This window comes from Simochromis diagramma, unplaced genomic scaffold (genome assembly GCF_900408965.1).
Source record: "Simochromis diagramma unplaced genomic scaffold, fSimDia1.1 OVJJ01000483.1, whole genome shotgun sequence".
NCBI classification, from domain to species: domain Eukaryota; kingdom Metazoa; phylum Chordata; class Actinopteri; order Cichliformes; family Cichlidae; genus Simochromis; species Simochromis diagramma.
Window position 1 is genome coordinate 5,138,118 of NW_024386835.1, and position 14,435 is coordinate 5,152,552.

The window sequence follows — 14,435 nt, forward strand, 5'->3', positions numbered from 1 at the left end:
CACAGGAGTGACAGAAAACAGAGAGTCAAAAATGCAAATGTTGTCAGGGCAAAACTCAGGTAGGTTGCAAGATGTGCAAAGCTGATGTAAACTACAGTTGTATCACAATGGAAAACAAAAAGAAAAAAAAACACAAGGACAGGGGTGAATATACTTTATACACTCACTGGTCACTTTATTAGGTAAAACCTAATAGTATTGGGCTGGACCCCCTGTTCCCTTCAGAACTAGTTTAATTTGCAATTGTACAGATTCAGCAAGGTTTTGGAAGAGGCCATTTGAGTACAGTAATTGTCACGTTCAAGAAAATGATTTGAGCTTTGTGACATGGAAGCAGTCATCAGAAGGTGGATACACTGGTCATAAGGATATGGACATCATCAGCAGAAATACACAGGTAGGCTACAGTGTTTAAACAATGCTCATTTGGTATTAAGGAGCCCAAAGTGAACCAAGAAAATATACCCCACCACATTACAACACCAGCAGCCTGGAATACAAGTCCAAGGCAGGATGGATCTTTGCTTATATTTTTAAAATCAAATTCTGACCGTACCATCTGAATAATGCAGCAGGAACTATGATTCCTCATACTAGGCGCCATCTTTCCAATCTTATATTGCCAAACTTATAACATCTGGTGCGGTGTTCTGGTGCTGTAGCTCATCTGCTTCAAGGCTCCATGTATTATCTTCTGTTGGTTGTAATGAGTAGCTTTTTGAGTTATTGTTGACTAGCCACCAGCTCAGTCCAGTCTGGTAATTCTCCTCTGACCTCTGGTATCAACAATTCATGTTCACTCAGAGAACTGCCACTCACTGGTTATTCTTTAGACCGTTTAGAGAGAATAGTCTGAAACATGAGGAAAATCCTAGCAGATCAGAAGTTTATGAAATACTCAGACCAACCCATTTGGCAACATATACCATGCTACTTCTTCTCACTCCGATGGCGGGTTTGAACTTCAGCAGTTCACCTTGACATGCTTCAATGCATTAAACTGTTGCCATGAGATTGGCCAACTAGATATGTACATTTAACATTTGAACAGGCATATTTAATAAAGTGGCTAATCCGTGCAGATAAACTTTTTTTAAAGACAACAATACATAGAAATTGTATGATCAACATTTTACTTAAAATTGCATTGCATTCCCTCCCAAAACAATCTCTTCTTTTGAGAATAGAAATAATGTGACAGAAATGAAGTCGTAACAGCAGTATACATTTAAAATGGCATGAGAAGCACCATCCCTATTTGGCATTGCTTGTAAGTCTTCAAGCAAGACACGGCAAACACATTTTTGCAAAATTTTGAGATATGCCTCATCTGTTGCAGGTACTACTCGTTTCTCCAGAGTTTTGACAGAATTTTAATTACAGTCTAATGTGTGACATTTAAAACATGTTTTCCAGTATACATTTTGATAACAAAGTATATACAACATACACTTATTTAAAATCTGTATTTTTCTAACCTAAAAAATGTTAACATGGGAGATCCAAAAAAGTAAATAAAAGTGTACACATGGACATTTTTATATATTAGCTTTTATCTTTCCCTCCACCACTGACAGAAGAAACAAACAAACAAAAAAAAGAGTTGCTGGGCATGAGCAGAGTTGATCATTTTCACTTTGATCACATGTAACCTCTAGCAAATAACTAGCGTTATGTTTATTTCCAAATATACACAGGTAGGCTATTTTTAAGTTGTATACAGGTGTAAGGTATAATGCACACACAGCCCTTCAATCTTCTGCATCCTTCAGTATTAATTATTACGTGGGGTGGATGGAGACGTCAGACAGTACTACCCAACAACAGAATGTTACCATGTGACCCAGCACTCTCCCTCCACTGAAATAACTGTGGAGTACTTCACATCTGTAGTGCATACATAATATTAAGGTAGAAGCTGTGTACCCAGTCATCAGAAGGGGGCAGCACTGACTTCACTTTCACATGGGTCCAAAGGTCCAGCGGGGGTTCATCAGTCATAGAATCCAAAAGGTGTCCCAACAACAAGGATTAACATGTGACCGCAGAGATGAGTCCATCCCCTCTCTGAAAAGTTTGTCCTTTCCCATCTAGCCTCACCATCATTTTAAGAAGACAATGTAGAAGGCCATGGCCAGGCAAGATACTGCCACAGCGATGTGAAGCCTTGTCCCAATTACTGCAGCTGAGAACGAGATAAGATGAGTTAAAACAAGAAGAAAGCATCAGACATAAAGTCAGATCTTGAGCTGAAATATCAGTGTATATTGTGACATACTACATTATCTGGAAATTCAGTCATTTTTGCTTAATCTGACAATATAAGTGCGTGAGAAATGAAGGTATTACATCAAACTGGAAAAGTTCTTCCAGTCAAATAGTACAATAAAGCTGGCCTTGCATTTACTTCCCTTTGTTTATAATGACATAATAAAACTGTAAATGCCAAACAGCTGAACTGTTATTACCTTTACTAACAAAACCCTAAACTACAGGCAGTTTTTGTCCGCTTTGCAGCGCTTGTGTGTTCATGTACGAATTTGTTATTATTCTTTTTTTTTTAATCTCCATTATATCTCTGTATATAGTGAGAAGGCAAAAATGGCTGTACATTAATATCAAACATAAGTAATAAAAACACATTTTTCATTGTTGTTCTTTATAAGCTACACATTCATTGTATAAGACAAAGTAATCAATTGCATGCACTATTAATGTAATTCTTTGAGATATACTTATTAACAGATATGTATGACAATATTCCAATGTGCCACACCACTAAAACTAGTTTAACAAAAATGCATATACAAACAACATCATACATTGTAACAAAGATGTAATGTTGCCATTTGTTTTGAGATCAGCCACTACATATAATATTTAATATGCAGTGTAATACGTAATATGTAGTTTAATCAATAATTTGGAAGGATGTAAGAGTTAAATAAATCCCAAAACCTATATAAATATTAATAATCCTGTAACCCTAGACAGTTTATATAGTATATTTCATCCAGATTGATTGATGCTACTTGGAGGACATGCATACATACACTATGATCATTATAGTAAGAAGATGAGGAGTTCTGAGAAAGAGGGGCCAGTATTTGTGATCTATTTATTATCAACCAACCTTGCGTGTTGTCATTGTTTAATTTAAATAATATATGTACAAGAGTGCAAGACAAAAAAGAAAGCAGCAGGCTGCTAATATTAAGCATATAAAAAAGAAAAGGGGGAAGTCATTGTGTCTGAATCATACTACATCATACTTACCTTTGTAGAACACACCCCATACTCCTTTTTTCTCTGACAGCAGCCAGTTGTTGAGGCGAGGCACCTTTTTGAGGTATGCACAAGTGCAGATAAAAAGCAGCCCGAAGACAAGGATGCCATCGAATGAATAAACTATGGAAAGGGAAAAGTGGCATTGCATGCACTTATTCTATTAGAGAATCTAAGAGCACAGAGTAACAATCACTCACTTCTGTTCAGATACAACCAAATACACTCTTAAATGCAGCACAGCCTCCAAAGAGGTTTGCTTTATAAGGAAGCAAATATTGACATTGATCAACCACTAACTCCAAGCGTCATATTAATATAGTATGCAAAACAAAACTATGGATGTCACCGTCTGATTTCCTCTCTGTAGTTACCATTGAGACAAATATTTATGCCAGTGGTGAAGCATACATGTATATTTTGCCTAACAGTGAATTTTTTTCCTTTGACCAAACTGTGCTGTTGCTGCTTGTTGTCTACCTGGCTATCCTGAATTTTTTTTGTAGCATTAGCCACAGACACACATAAGTCAACGCCTGATAGCATAGATACGTGTAACCTTACAAAAAAAATAGAAGCTAGGAAGAGGTTCATACTAAACACAGCAGGCTTTGTGACAGTACTGTTATTTAATAGAAAGACAAGTACTATAGCACTGTAATATGTGAAGAGTTTGTTTTGGTGCTAACAGAGTGGCAGTGCTGCCCAGGGCCACGTCTACAACTAGCCTAGCCTCAACTAGCCTCAATTCCAAGAAGTAGCTTAACTTCATGTCCCGCTTGTTGTCGACAAGTTCTAGCTAGTTGGAAAACACGGAAAACCTACCATTTGTCATATTCGCAGCTTTCTCTTTGACGATGTTATATGACGGTTTGTTCCTCTAAACTAGCATTCCATCCTAAATTTTAAAGTAGAGATATTATGCAGTCACTCGGCTGACATTTCCGTTTCCCTGACTTAAAATCTTCTTCTACGCTTCACACTGTTGCTGTTCAGTTAGCGTTACTGCCACCTACTGGAATATTTGATTAAGAGCTCAAATTTACAGTTTTAAACGCCCCTTTAAACTTGTAATCAATTAGGATGTAACTAGAAGTTTTTACTTGTGGAAATCGGATTTATATTTTTCAAAATATGAAATGAAAAATTACAATTTCACTCACCCATCAAGTTCGACTTCTTAAAATTAGATTTAGATATCCCCAATTGAATTTCTTGATTGATATCTGTAATGCAAAGAGAAACATCTACAACACTGCAACTACTTTCAAATTGAGCTTTTAAATTATGATTTCATTTGTTAAGGGAAAACCCCTATCCAAAGCTGACCCTATGTGAAAAAGTAATTGCTCACCATTGTTAAATTGTGAATTAACTGTGATTACCCATATGTTTTGGAAAGGTGAGTTCAGTTTCACAAGCCACACACAGGCCTGATTATTGGCAGACCTGCTGAATCAATAAATCAGTTAAACAGATTCACATCATGCCCTGATCTCAAGAAAAGATGAAACTTTCAAGGACTTTGAAAACAAAGTCATTGACAGTCAATCTGGACAATCAATTTCTAAGGCTTTGAAACTCCACCAAACCATGCTGAGAGCCGTGTTGCAATATGAAATGTGGCAAACTTTATCAGAAGTGGCTGGTCTAATTAAATTACTCCAAGACCACATCACATCAACACCTTGTGCAGAAGGTCATAAAATAATCCAGAACAACATTAAAGAACTACAGGCTTCATGATTCAAGGTCAGAGTTCATGATTCAACAGTAAGAACGACACTGTGCAAAAATACCAACCATGTAAGAACAAAGGTCTTGAGGATCCCCAAGACTCTAGAAAAATATTCTGTGGCCTGGTGAGCGTTTGGGTCCTGTATTTTGCATTTACTTGGGTGATCTTTGTCTAATATTAAAATTTCATGCGCTTACCGAGTACCTCTCTAGTTCTTTGATGTAGGGATAAAATCACTTAAATAATATTCTACAAACTTTCTCATAAACTCTTCTTAATGCAGCACAACCAAGGCAACAAAGCTGAGAGATATTTGTAAACATGATAAGCTCTAACCTTGTGCTTCTACAGAGAGGTAATAAATTATTATAGCATTAGAAAAATGCACCAGTAAAAAACAATCAATACAGCACAAGGCAGGTTTTTATTGGTTGTTTCTTGTGGCCAGCACACTGCTCCCCGTAGGGAAATAATATGGGTGGAATGTCAAGGTACAATGAACAAACTGGAGAAAAAGGCTGACTCTGCTGCAGCTGTAAACCTGGACGCACCTTATGCAGTAGCAGAGGGAAGGATGAGGATTAAAGTGAGCTTCCACCCACACTACAGTGAGCTGACATCATTTGCCCCCGTCAAATAAATCAATTACAAGAAAGCTTCAGTCAGATTTAGGCAGAGTGGCATCACGGTGCTTAACACATGATGTGAAAACCTGAACAAAAATAAAAAATTATGTATATATGTAAAATACATAACACAAAACATTAAAAAACATTCTTAGTTGAGAATTAGAGGTGCAAGTCAGCCTCTGAAGCACGTAGTGTGTGGCTTTACTGATGAGAAAACCATGAGTCCAGACTCGGTGATGTTTGAATATCCTAGACAGAAATGTTGTCACGGTGACAACATATAGACACCTATAAAAACACACTTGTGTTGCACAGATGGGTAATCCCTACATTTCTACACTCACTGGCTCATTGTGTCAGTCTTAGATTAGCCTGTTTTTACTTTAATTAAATGTCTTATGCTTATATATTTAATAATATATTTAATGAGGGTAGGGTAAAAGTATGCACCTTAACAACAAAGAAAAATGCATTATAGACTCATAGGTTTAACACTTTAATGTGAGCGTTGAGTATTCCCATCACTGTGTGTAATAACAGAGCAAAAGACGCAAAAAGCCATCTTTATTTTGCTGGCAGTGTTTTTTCATTATCGCTATAATGAATTGCCCTAATCCCTGCATATGCTGCTGCTCTGAGACAACAGAAGTTTCTCCCCTGAAGGAAACAAAGAGTCGTAAGACAGTTAATGAGATTTGATAGCGAGGCACCTGTTTGATCATCTGTGCTCCGGCTGCAGAGCACGGGGCACCCCGGTCTCAAAAACAAAGCCGTCCTCCTCCTCCGGTGCATTCGTCTCTGAGGAACACAGCTCAGCAGTCTCTCCTTGGCATCTGTTCATCAATGCTTCTCCACCCGACCACCCAGGTAAGGCGGTTTCATTGATCGCTTTTATGCAATTATGATTAGTGAGTACTTATTAAATGGAAAACCATATAAGGAACAACTGAATTAATTATTTGGATTATAGATAAAGATATCTATCAAAAGTAAGTGCATGTGAGTTACCACCCTGGTGTATGGAAGCATATTTCTGCCAAATAAATAAATAAAATAAAATATATAGAGATATAAAATAATTATATCTATTAGTTTTTCTTATTTTGAGTTAGGAGTCACAAAATTCACAAAATTTCAATTTATTAAATCGACTTACTTAAATTTTGAGAAACCTAGTTAGAGCAGATAGTTAAGATTTTCACTAATGGATGGAAAATTATGTTTCTTTATTTGGCAGAAGCAAGCATCAATACTAACCAGTTACTTCTTTACTTCTTCATAATTCATTTTGCAGCTGCATAGTTCATGTAGCTAAACGTGATCATTTAAATCTGGCAACATCTTTGTAGGGTCATTACTTTACAATAGAAAGTGCCTGGAGGCGACTGTTGTTGTCAGTCGGCCCTGTGTGAAGAAAATTGAATCCAACTGAATCGAACTCGAGTTCAGGTTCAGGGTTTGAAATTAAAATTTATTATTTATCAGTTATACATGTCTGCTGCCTGATGAACACTGGTTTGTAAATTATTCTACAGTTAAGCGGCGTAGGATCAAAGAAGTGTGAACTTCATCCTACTCCTTTTTGATCATGTAAATTTTGTGATATATAAAGTTAGTCATGGCATCATAATGTTTTTTTCTTTTAATTTTTTTATTTATTTACGTGTTTGAAATTAAATAGTGAATCTATCAATTATATTTATATTTAAATGCCATATTATACAATTTATATGTATTTAAGAGTTTTTGGGGGGGTTGTTTTCCCTTTAACAGGAAGGGTGTCGAGCTTTTGCATACTTAGCTAAAAAAGGTGTCACGCAACTAGTTTTTACAGTTTAGATTGCATAATATTAATCATCCTAAATTTAGGCTTCAATTGATTCACACTAGAGAAATCTATTTACCTTTTTGGTGATTTAAGAATATTTAATAACCAGTCTGACTTTATTTTATCAAATGTTTAAATATGCTCATATGCACATTTTTACATTTTGTTTTGTTTGTGTTGCACTTCATAATTCACATAATTACCCCTGGTTTTCATTCAGGTACCACATAAAATGGGCATCCACAATAAAAGAGGTAAGATTAAAGCTTGATGAAAGTGAAGCTCATGGAGTTTGAGTGAATCTAAAGAAACAAACGAGCTTCACTTCACGTGATAGAAACTAGTTTTAGTTTACTTCATGAATATCTTGCTGTAAACATAGGCTGTAGTATTGTGTACACTGAATAAATTGCACTGGCTTGTTATCATGTGTATCAGGCAGACGTCAGTGCTGGATGGTCCCATCTCACCAGGTGACTGAAAATCAACAACAGGAGGACAGTGACCTCATTAAACCCAGAAAGCTGCCAAATCCCATCCTGGCTTCTCACCAACACAGAGCTCTCCATCAAGAGCTGCTATTCTGCCACAGACGGTGAGAAAACACTGACACAGGTAGCAGGCGCTGTTCACAAATGTTACTCCGCATTGTCTACTTGAGAGTTCTGCACTGAATTGTTCTTCATGTTATAGTACCTTTACTAAAAACACTCTGAGTTGCAGTATTTTATTAGTGTTCAAACATTTGTCCGTTGGAGAATCCTCTTATTTAACCTTTTTCCCGCTGGCTGGAGTTGTGGCAGCCGTGGATTAGCAGTATGCTTAGGTGGCGTTTAATGTGGATCAAGTCAAAAGTTAAATGCCCTTTTGACCCCTGCTGAGGGATCAGCACTGAGCACCGAGTGTTCTCGCTCTCAAGTCTGAGAAAGAACAAAATAATCAATGTAACACAATCAACGACATTTGTGGTGCTTAAACAAGATTTCTATTAAACTTTCATTTATTTCTTTATTTCACACTTGGTTCAATAGTTTCAACAGTTTTGTCCTTTGATACACACAAACCATGCTTTCCCTTGATATAACATTGCAACCATGCGTGAAAAGGAGCAGGTAGAAGAAAATAACTTTAAAAGTTTTATTAACTATAGACACCCATCTACTGTATATACCTACACAAAACAAAGGATTTGTTGCATTAATGGTAACCTTTCTGCACTTACTCATAAGAACCACATCAGGAATTCAATGTTATGGTCTTCTTGTTTGTCTTAATCTAGAGACACGTCTTCTATCAGTTTCTTTTTATTGTGCCCTCAGAGGTGTACTGCCAAGAAAAAAGCCAGAGCTGCTGTGTGTCCTCGAACAAAAACAGAGACAGAAGAAAAACCAGGAGCTGGCTCTCCACCCTCCCTCTGACTTGGAGGTGAAGCTACGTATACGGCAGCAGAGAATGCAATTTGTAAGTACTCTGATTTTTAAAAAAGCAAAAAAAAGATGCAGGGAATTCTACAATAATGCGTATACTTTTTGAATATTTGCATGCTGACTAAAATTGAATCATTAGAGAGGACATCCAACAACACATATCTGTCTTGCAGTACGAGCTGGAGGAGAAGAAGAGGAGCGAAAGTCTGAAGAATGTGCCAGAATTTATTCGTGTGAGACAAACACTGAAGCACATCGCAAATCCTTCCCTGTGACGATTCGAGAAAATCTGCACATACCGTTAACGTGAAGTCCAGACAGATTCTTGTTGATACTGTAAATTGAAAGGAACACGATCCTTGAATGAGAACTGTTTGTATGTCAGAAAACAATAATCAAAATGTATCTGTGATTATTTTGAGAATGTTCAAGTGTGCCGACTCATAAACTGCAGTAGTTATGAGTTGCAAAAAGGCTCCTCCAAGCTTCACAGTGAAAAAAAAAAAATCAATTTTGCTACATTTTACATTTGAGCGGAAAAAAAAAAAAAAAAAAAAAAACTTTTAAAATGAATGCCAGGGGTAAAGATTTCAGCCACAACAATAGAACCACTGCTGCCAGGTAAAGGACCACAGCCACATTGATCCTTTTGTTATGATGCAAATGCAGCGTTTTGCTTACCTTGGGCAGACTTCATGTGGTTACATGCGGCTCAGGTTACTCTGACATATACCACCACCGAACTTTGCATTGTTGCAGACTGAGCACACAGTCTCTTTACTTGGCACACGCTGACACAGCAGGATGGCGAGATGACGAGGCCCGCCACAGTATAAGAACTTCTAAGGACCAGTTGAAGGACGACAACAAAAAGCCCAAGATGTTGCCCCAGGCTCCAAAATCCCCAGATCCCAATTTAACTGAGCATCCTGGACATGTGTCCTATATGCTGCTGCCACACGACCTTCCCAGAGGTCCCGAGGCTCTATAACAACAGATCAACTTTAGTAGCAAGAGAGAGGGCCGTGGCGTGTTGGCACATCAGTTTTTCAGTATTAATAAAGCAGCATTATATTCTTAAATCTTAGCAGGACCGGCCTTTTGTAGAGTTCTCCATTATGAATGCATTTGGCTGTAATGTGCCCCTTTAAACAACTGATGTAAAAGATTTACATGACAAGAATAATTTATTTCTTTTTTTAATAAAACATCCAGGGGCAGCTGACCATTTACACATACATACATATATATACACATACACACACACATATATATACATACGTGTGTGTGTGTGTGTGTGTGTGTGTGTGTGTGTGTGTGTGTATATATATATATATATATATATATAAAAGTGACAAACACTTGAATTGCATTGAATTAACATCTGCTACTGACAACACTGAGAAAGAGTCATTATTCACAACAATGTAACAGCAGTCATTAAAAACAAAAAAAAAAAAAAGAGCTTAAATGTTGCCCTTTGTGCAGCAGTCTTCATTTTTAAGCGCTCCAATGTATCTTACCCCTTTGATCAAAGCTGCTGTACAGATTTCACAAGTTTTGGGAAACAGCCACTGACATCACAAAGGTGGGTTTCCGTTGGGGAGGCTAACATCAGAGAAAACAGACAACGGATGAATAACGATTGAGAGAAATTAAAACAAGTCTTCATGCTTAAAAAAAAGTGACTCAGTGCCAGCCGGTAGTCGACTCCCGCATCCGTGTTGTGTTGCAAACAAAACATTCAGATTTATGCCTCTGTACAGTAAAATATCCACGCCTGGACTTTAGTGCTCTATCAGAAATGTAAGTACCATAACAGAATTCTCAAACAGGTTCCAACATGAGGAAAAAAAAAAAAAAAAAAGAAGTCCTGCCGAATCCCACATGTTCGCCCATTTTCTCTGAGACACGCAAAACCTTGAGCACCATCGATCGTAAACAAAAAGTCAATCTACGACTTTTGCAAATTTTCTCAAACATATTTTAAATACAAACTGTATCCATGAGCAGCGACCACACCCACTGCAAGCCCGTCCAAACTCAATACCAGTGTGTCATGTTTGCCGCAGAATAAAATAACAAAAGAAAAAAGCTACACATCAACAGAATCAACAGAAGGGTAACGATCTCCTGTCTAGGTTTTTCTTGTACTAGCTACTATACTGTAATAACTTTAAAGCATATCTCATATATGTAGAAAAAGGTACACCAGGTTAAGAGAACATACAGACACTGAAAAGAAGTAGGCAGAAGGTGATAAGGTTAAGCACTTACAGTAAAACCGAAGGGGCTCAACAACGAAGCAGGACTGAAGATGGCTTCTGTTAAAATACTCGAGGAGCAATATCTCTTGACGGTTCACGCCAAGCCGTAAAACTGATACCCGACATCGTACTTCAAGCTGTCGCTCTGATTTAAATGGGTGATTTTAGCTCTATAACCACATAAAAGCGAGTATTAATGTGTGGAGCCCCCAAAAGAGTGTTTGAAACACAGCTTTTGATTTGTGAAAATGTGAATCTCTTCGTTCATGGCTTTTTCTCCATCCAAACCCTCACAACCACAGCTATAACATGTCAAAACCACACAAAAGGGAAATGAAACTAATTGTAGGTTTAGAGCTCCTAAAGCTGCTTTAACATGATCAAACAAAAATAAAATTAAAAAAAACAAAAAAAACAAAACAAAACAGTGAATTGCACCCTTTTTGTGTTTTCACAAATGCTACAATTTGTGTGTCTTGTATCAGTTAGGTGACTTTAAACGGTCTAACAATGGAGACTTGGTGGAAAGGAAAAATCTGATAACATTACTGACTTTGACGACATGACTATAGATATAAAGCGAACTTCAGCCTTTTAGAAAACAATGATTACGGGATCCCATCCTTTCTTTGGCAGCACTGTGAGGGTGGCACACTCCAGTCATACACGTAGGACAGACGCAGCTTGACTTCCTCCTTGCAGAGCTTGCCATCGCGCTGCAGAGTCTGATGTTTTTCCAACATGTCCTCCAAGCTCTGCTTATGCGTCACCAGGTATTTGTTGTTGCAACCACGTGATTTGTACTCTGTGTCAAAGCGTGGGTCATGTGTCCGCCGGACGTCTACCGGTGCCAGCCACGCGCCCAGCGACACGTCCTCGCTCTGCCACGTCTTGAAGTATCCTGCATTAAGACGCACGTAATGCACCAGATCGGCCGAGAGCACGTAGCCGCCGCCCAGCGCGTAGGGGAGGTAGTAATCGCACAGCTCCCACGAGCTTTCGCGCCACTTCCCCGCCGATTTCACCCGGCCTCTGCCTGAGAAGAAGCCCCAGTACAACCGGTTGGGCTCCTTCCCCTTCAGCTCCTCTTTGAGGAGGTCCAAGCGAGCGAATGTGTCGTCATCTGCTTTCAGGACAAACGTGAACTCCACGTTCTGGTCCAGCCAGGTGTACATGTGCAGCAGTTTGAGGGTCAGGTTCTCGTAAGAGTCTCGCAGGTCGGGCAGTAAGAGTAAGTCCTTGTGCCGCCCTTGCTCCGTGTTAAGATTCTGAAGGTCCTCACTGGAAAGGCCCTGTGTTCCTACTACAAACATGGCCAGAACATCAGAGTCCCGCTTGGCAAGCCAGGTGCTGCGGATAATACTACGTCGCTCCGTGTACTTCGGTCCTGTTGTGATGAGGACCACGAGAAATGCTGACAAGTCTTTGGATGCGGAGGGAGGATTCTGTTGCGCTGGGCGGGACTGAAAACCGATGGCTTGGGGGGCTCTGCCAGGAGGATCGGGGTGACCCTGTTTTAGGGTTTCTGATGTGCATTTTGCTAAGAAGACAAGAACTACAGCAAAGCTGCAAACTGTGCCAATGACCAGGGCTGTCTTGTGGCGGCACACCAGACGAAACAGATTCATGATGCGGACTCTGGGGTGAAAAAACAAGAGGCAAAATATATCAGCTTTATCATCACGAATTATAACTGTCAAACATAAATATGAACAAGTATGGTTAAAGGGGAATGAGCAAAGAGCTTTTGCGTCTTTCTGTTTTCACGTAGATGCTTTATGCCTTGGATAACTACAGCTATCGAGCGAAATAGCAAAGTAACCTCAGCTCTTTCACTCACCCATGATTCTGCAGCACCACCTGGTTTCTAAGCTTAGTAGCTTAACAGTACACACACACACACACACACACACACACACACACACACACACACACACACACACACAAAGAAATGCAGTAACCAGTTATGAACTGAATTGAAGAGAATTTGTTAGTTACCTTAGCAAATGAAAGCGTGTGCCTGTGGTGTGAACGGTACAGCTGGAGCGGACCACTGATAGCAGCTTTGCAGAGCTAGCGTTAGCTACCGAGACCAGACCATCTGCGCACTTTGTAAGCTCACTGCGCTGTATGCAAACGCAGAAAGACAGCTCATATTGGAAGGAAGGATGGAAACTAGGTCTTTTCACTGGGTCAGTCTGGGTTACAATAAGCAGCCTCTGTCATTCACCGTTCAGAGATCCGCACACAAGGCATCAATGCAATCACTGTCTACCTCCAAGTAGTGTCATTTATGGGTCTTCGTGACGCAGGGGAAACGGAAGTGAACCTCCGCCCCCCAAAATAGAGGTTTTAAAATGGCGAAAAGATAGGTTTATATTGACAAAGATTTAATTTAATTTTTATTCTTAAAAATGAGCATAAGCAAATAGACAAACACCACAACTCAATGTTGCAGTTTTTTTTTTGCCAAAAACGGATAAAACACAATGATTACAGTAATATAAAACAACACAAAAAAGAACAACAAAAAAAGAGCTGCGAGATCTAACTTTGCCACTTGTGATAATAAAGAAAAAATCTAAAATTAAAGCAGACTGAAGAAAATTGAGTGCTGTGAACAGCTGTAAACTAGAGCATGCGCAGTAGTCATTCTCCAGCTTTGAGCCCAGACCGGATGTTATTTTGTTTACTTCAAAATATAAGCATGCAAGTCCTTTGGCAAATTAAAGATAATCACAAACCTCAAAAACTAAGGCTGTCATTATTGGGTCTGTGTGAGGTAGAGCTCGGGAGGATACCAGGAGCTATCAGTGATGGGTGACCTGACCACTCAGTTATTAACCACTGAACAATGCAGCTTTAAAAGACTGCTGCTAGTTGTTCCTTCATCTACACTGCTGTGAAAAGTATTTCATGTTTATACGTACACTATTCAGACCATATATATATATTGTATTAGACAAAGATTACCCGAGTACATACAAAATACAGTTTTGAATGATAATTTCAAAGGAAAAAGGTTGTCCAAACCTACCTGGCCCTGTGTGAAAACGTAATTACCCCCTAAACTTAATAACTGTTTGTGCCACCCTTCGCAGCAAGAACTGCAGTCATGAGTCTGTGATAACCAGCAATAAGTCTTTCACATCACTGTGGAGGAATTTTCTCCCACGCTTCTTTGCAGAAGTGTTTTAATTCAGCCACATTGGAGGGTTTGAGCATGAACGGCCTGTTTAAGGTCGTGTCCAAACATCTCAA

General features: G+C 38.9%; 2 protein-coding genes across 2 annotated transcripts; both read right to left on the reverse strand.

Moving 5' to 3' along the window:
* Positions 1–149: 149 nt before the first annotated feature.
* tmem167b (transmembrane protein 167B) lies at positions 150–4,267 on the reverse strand. Its single transcript, XM_040028949.1, has 3 exons — positions 4,111–4,267; positions 3,277–3,408; positions 150–2,185 (listed from the first exon to the last, which is right to left on the reverse strand). The coding sequence occupies exons 1-3, from the start codon at positions 4,118–4,120 to the stop codon at positions 2,103–2,105; spliced, it is 225 nt and encodes a 74-aa protein (XP_039884883.1). The 5' UTR covers positions 4,121–4,267; the 3' UTR covers positions 150–2,102.
* Positions 4,268–11,451: 7,184 nt separating this feature from the next.
* b3galt6 (UDP-Gal:betaGal beta 1,3-galactosyltransferase polypeptide 6) lies at positions 11,452–13,506 on the reverse strand. The gene is made up of 2 exons (XM_040028950.1): positions 13,173–13,506; positions 11,452–12,812 (listed from the first exon to the last, which is right to left on the reverse strand). The coding sequence occupies exon 2, from the start codon at positions 12,800–12,802 to the stop codon at positions 11,783–11,785; it is 1,020 nt and encodes a 339-aa protein (XP_039884884.1). The 5' UTR covers positions 12,803–12,812; positions 13,173–13,506; the 3' UTR covers positions 11,452–11,782.
* Positions 13,507–14,435: the final 929 nt, after the last annotated feature.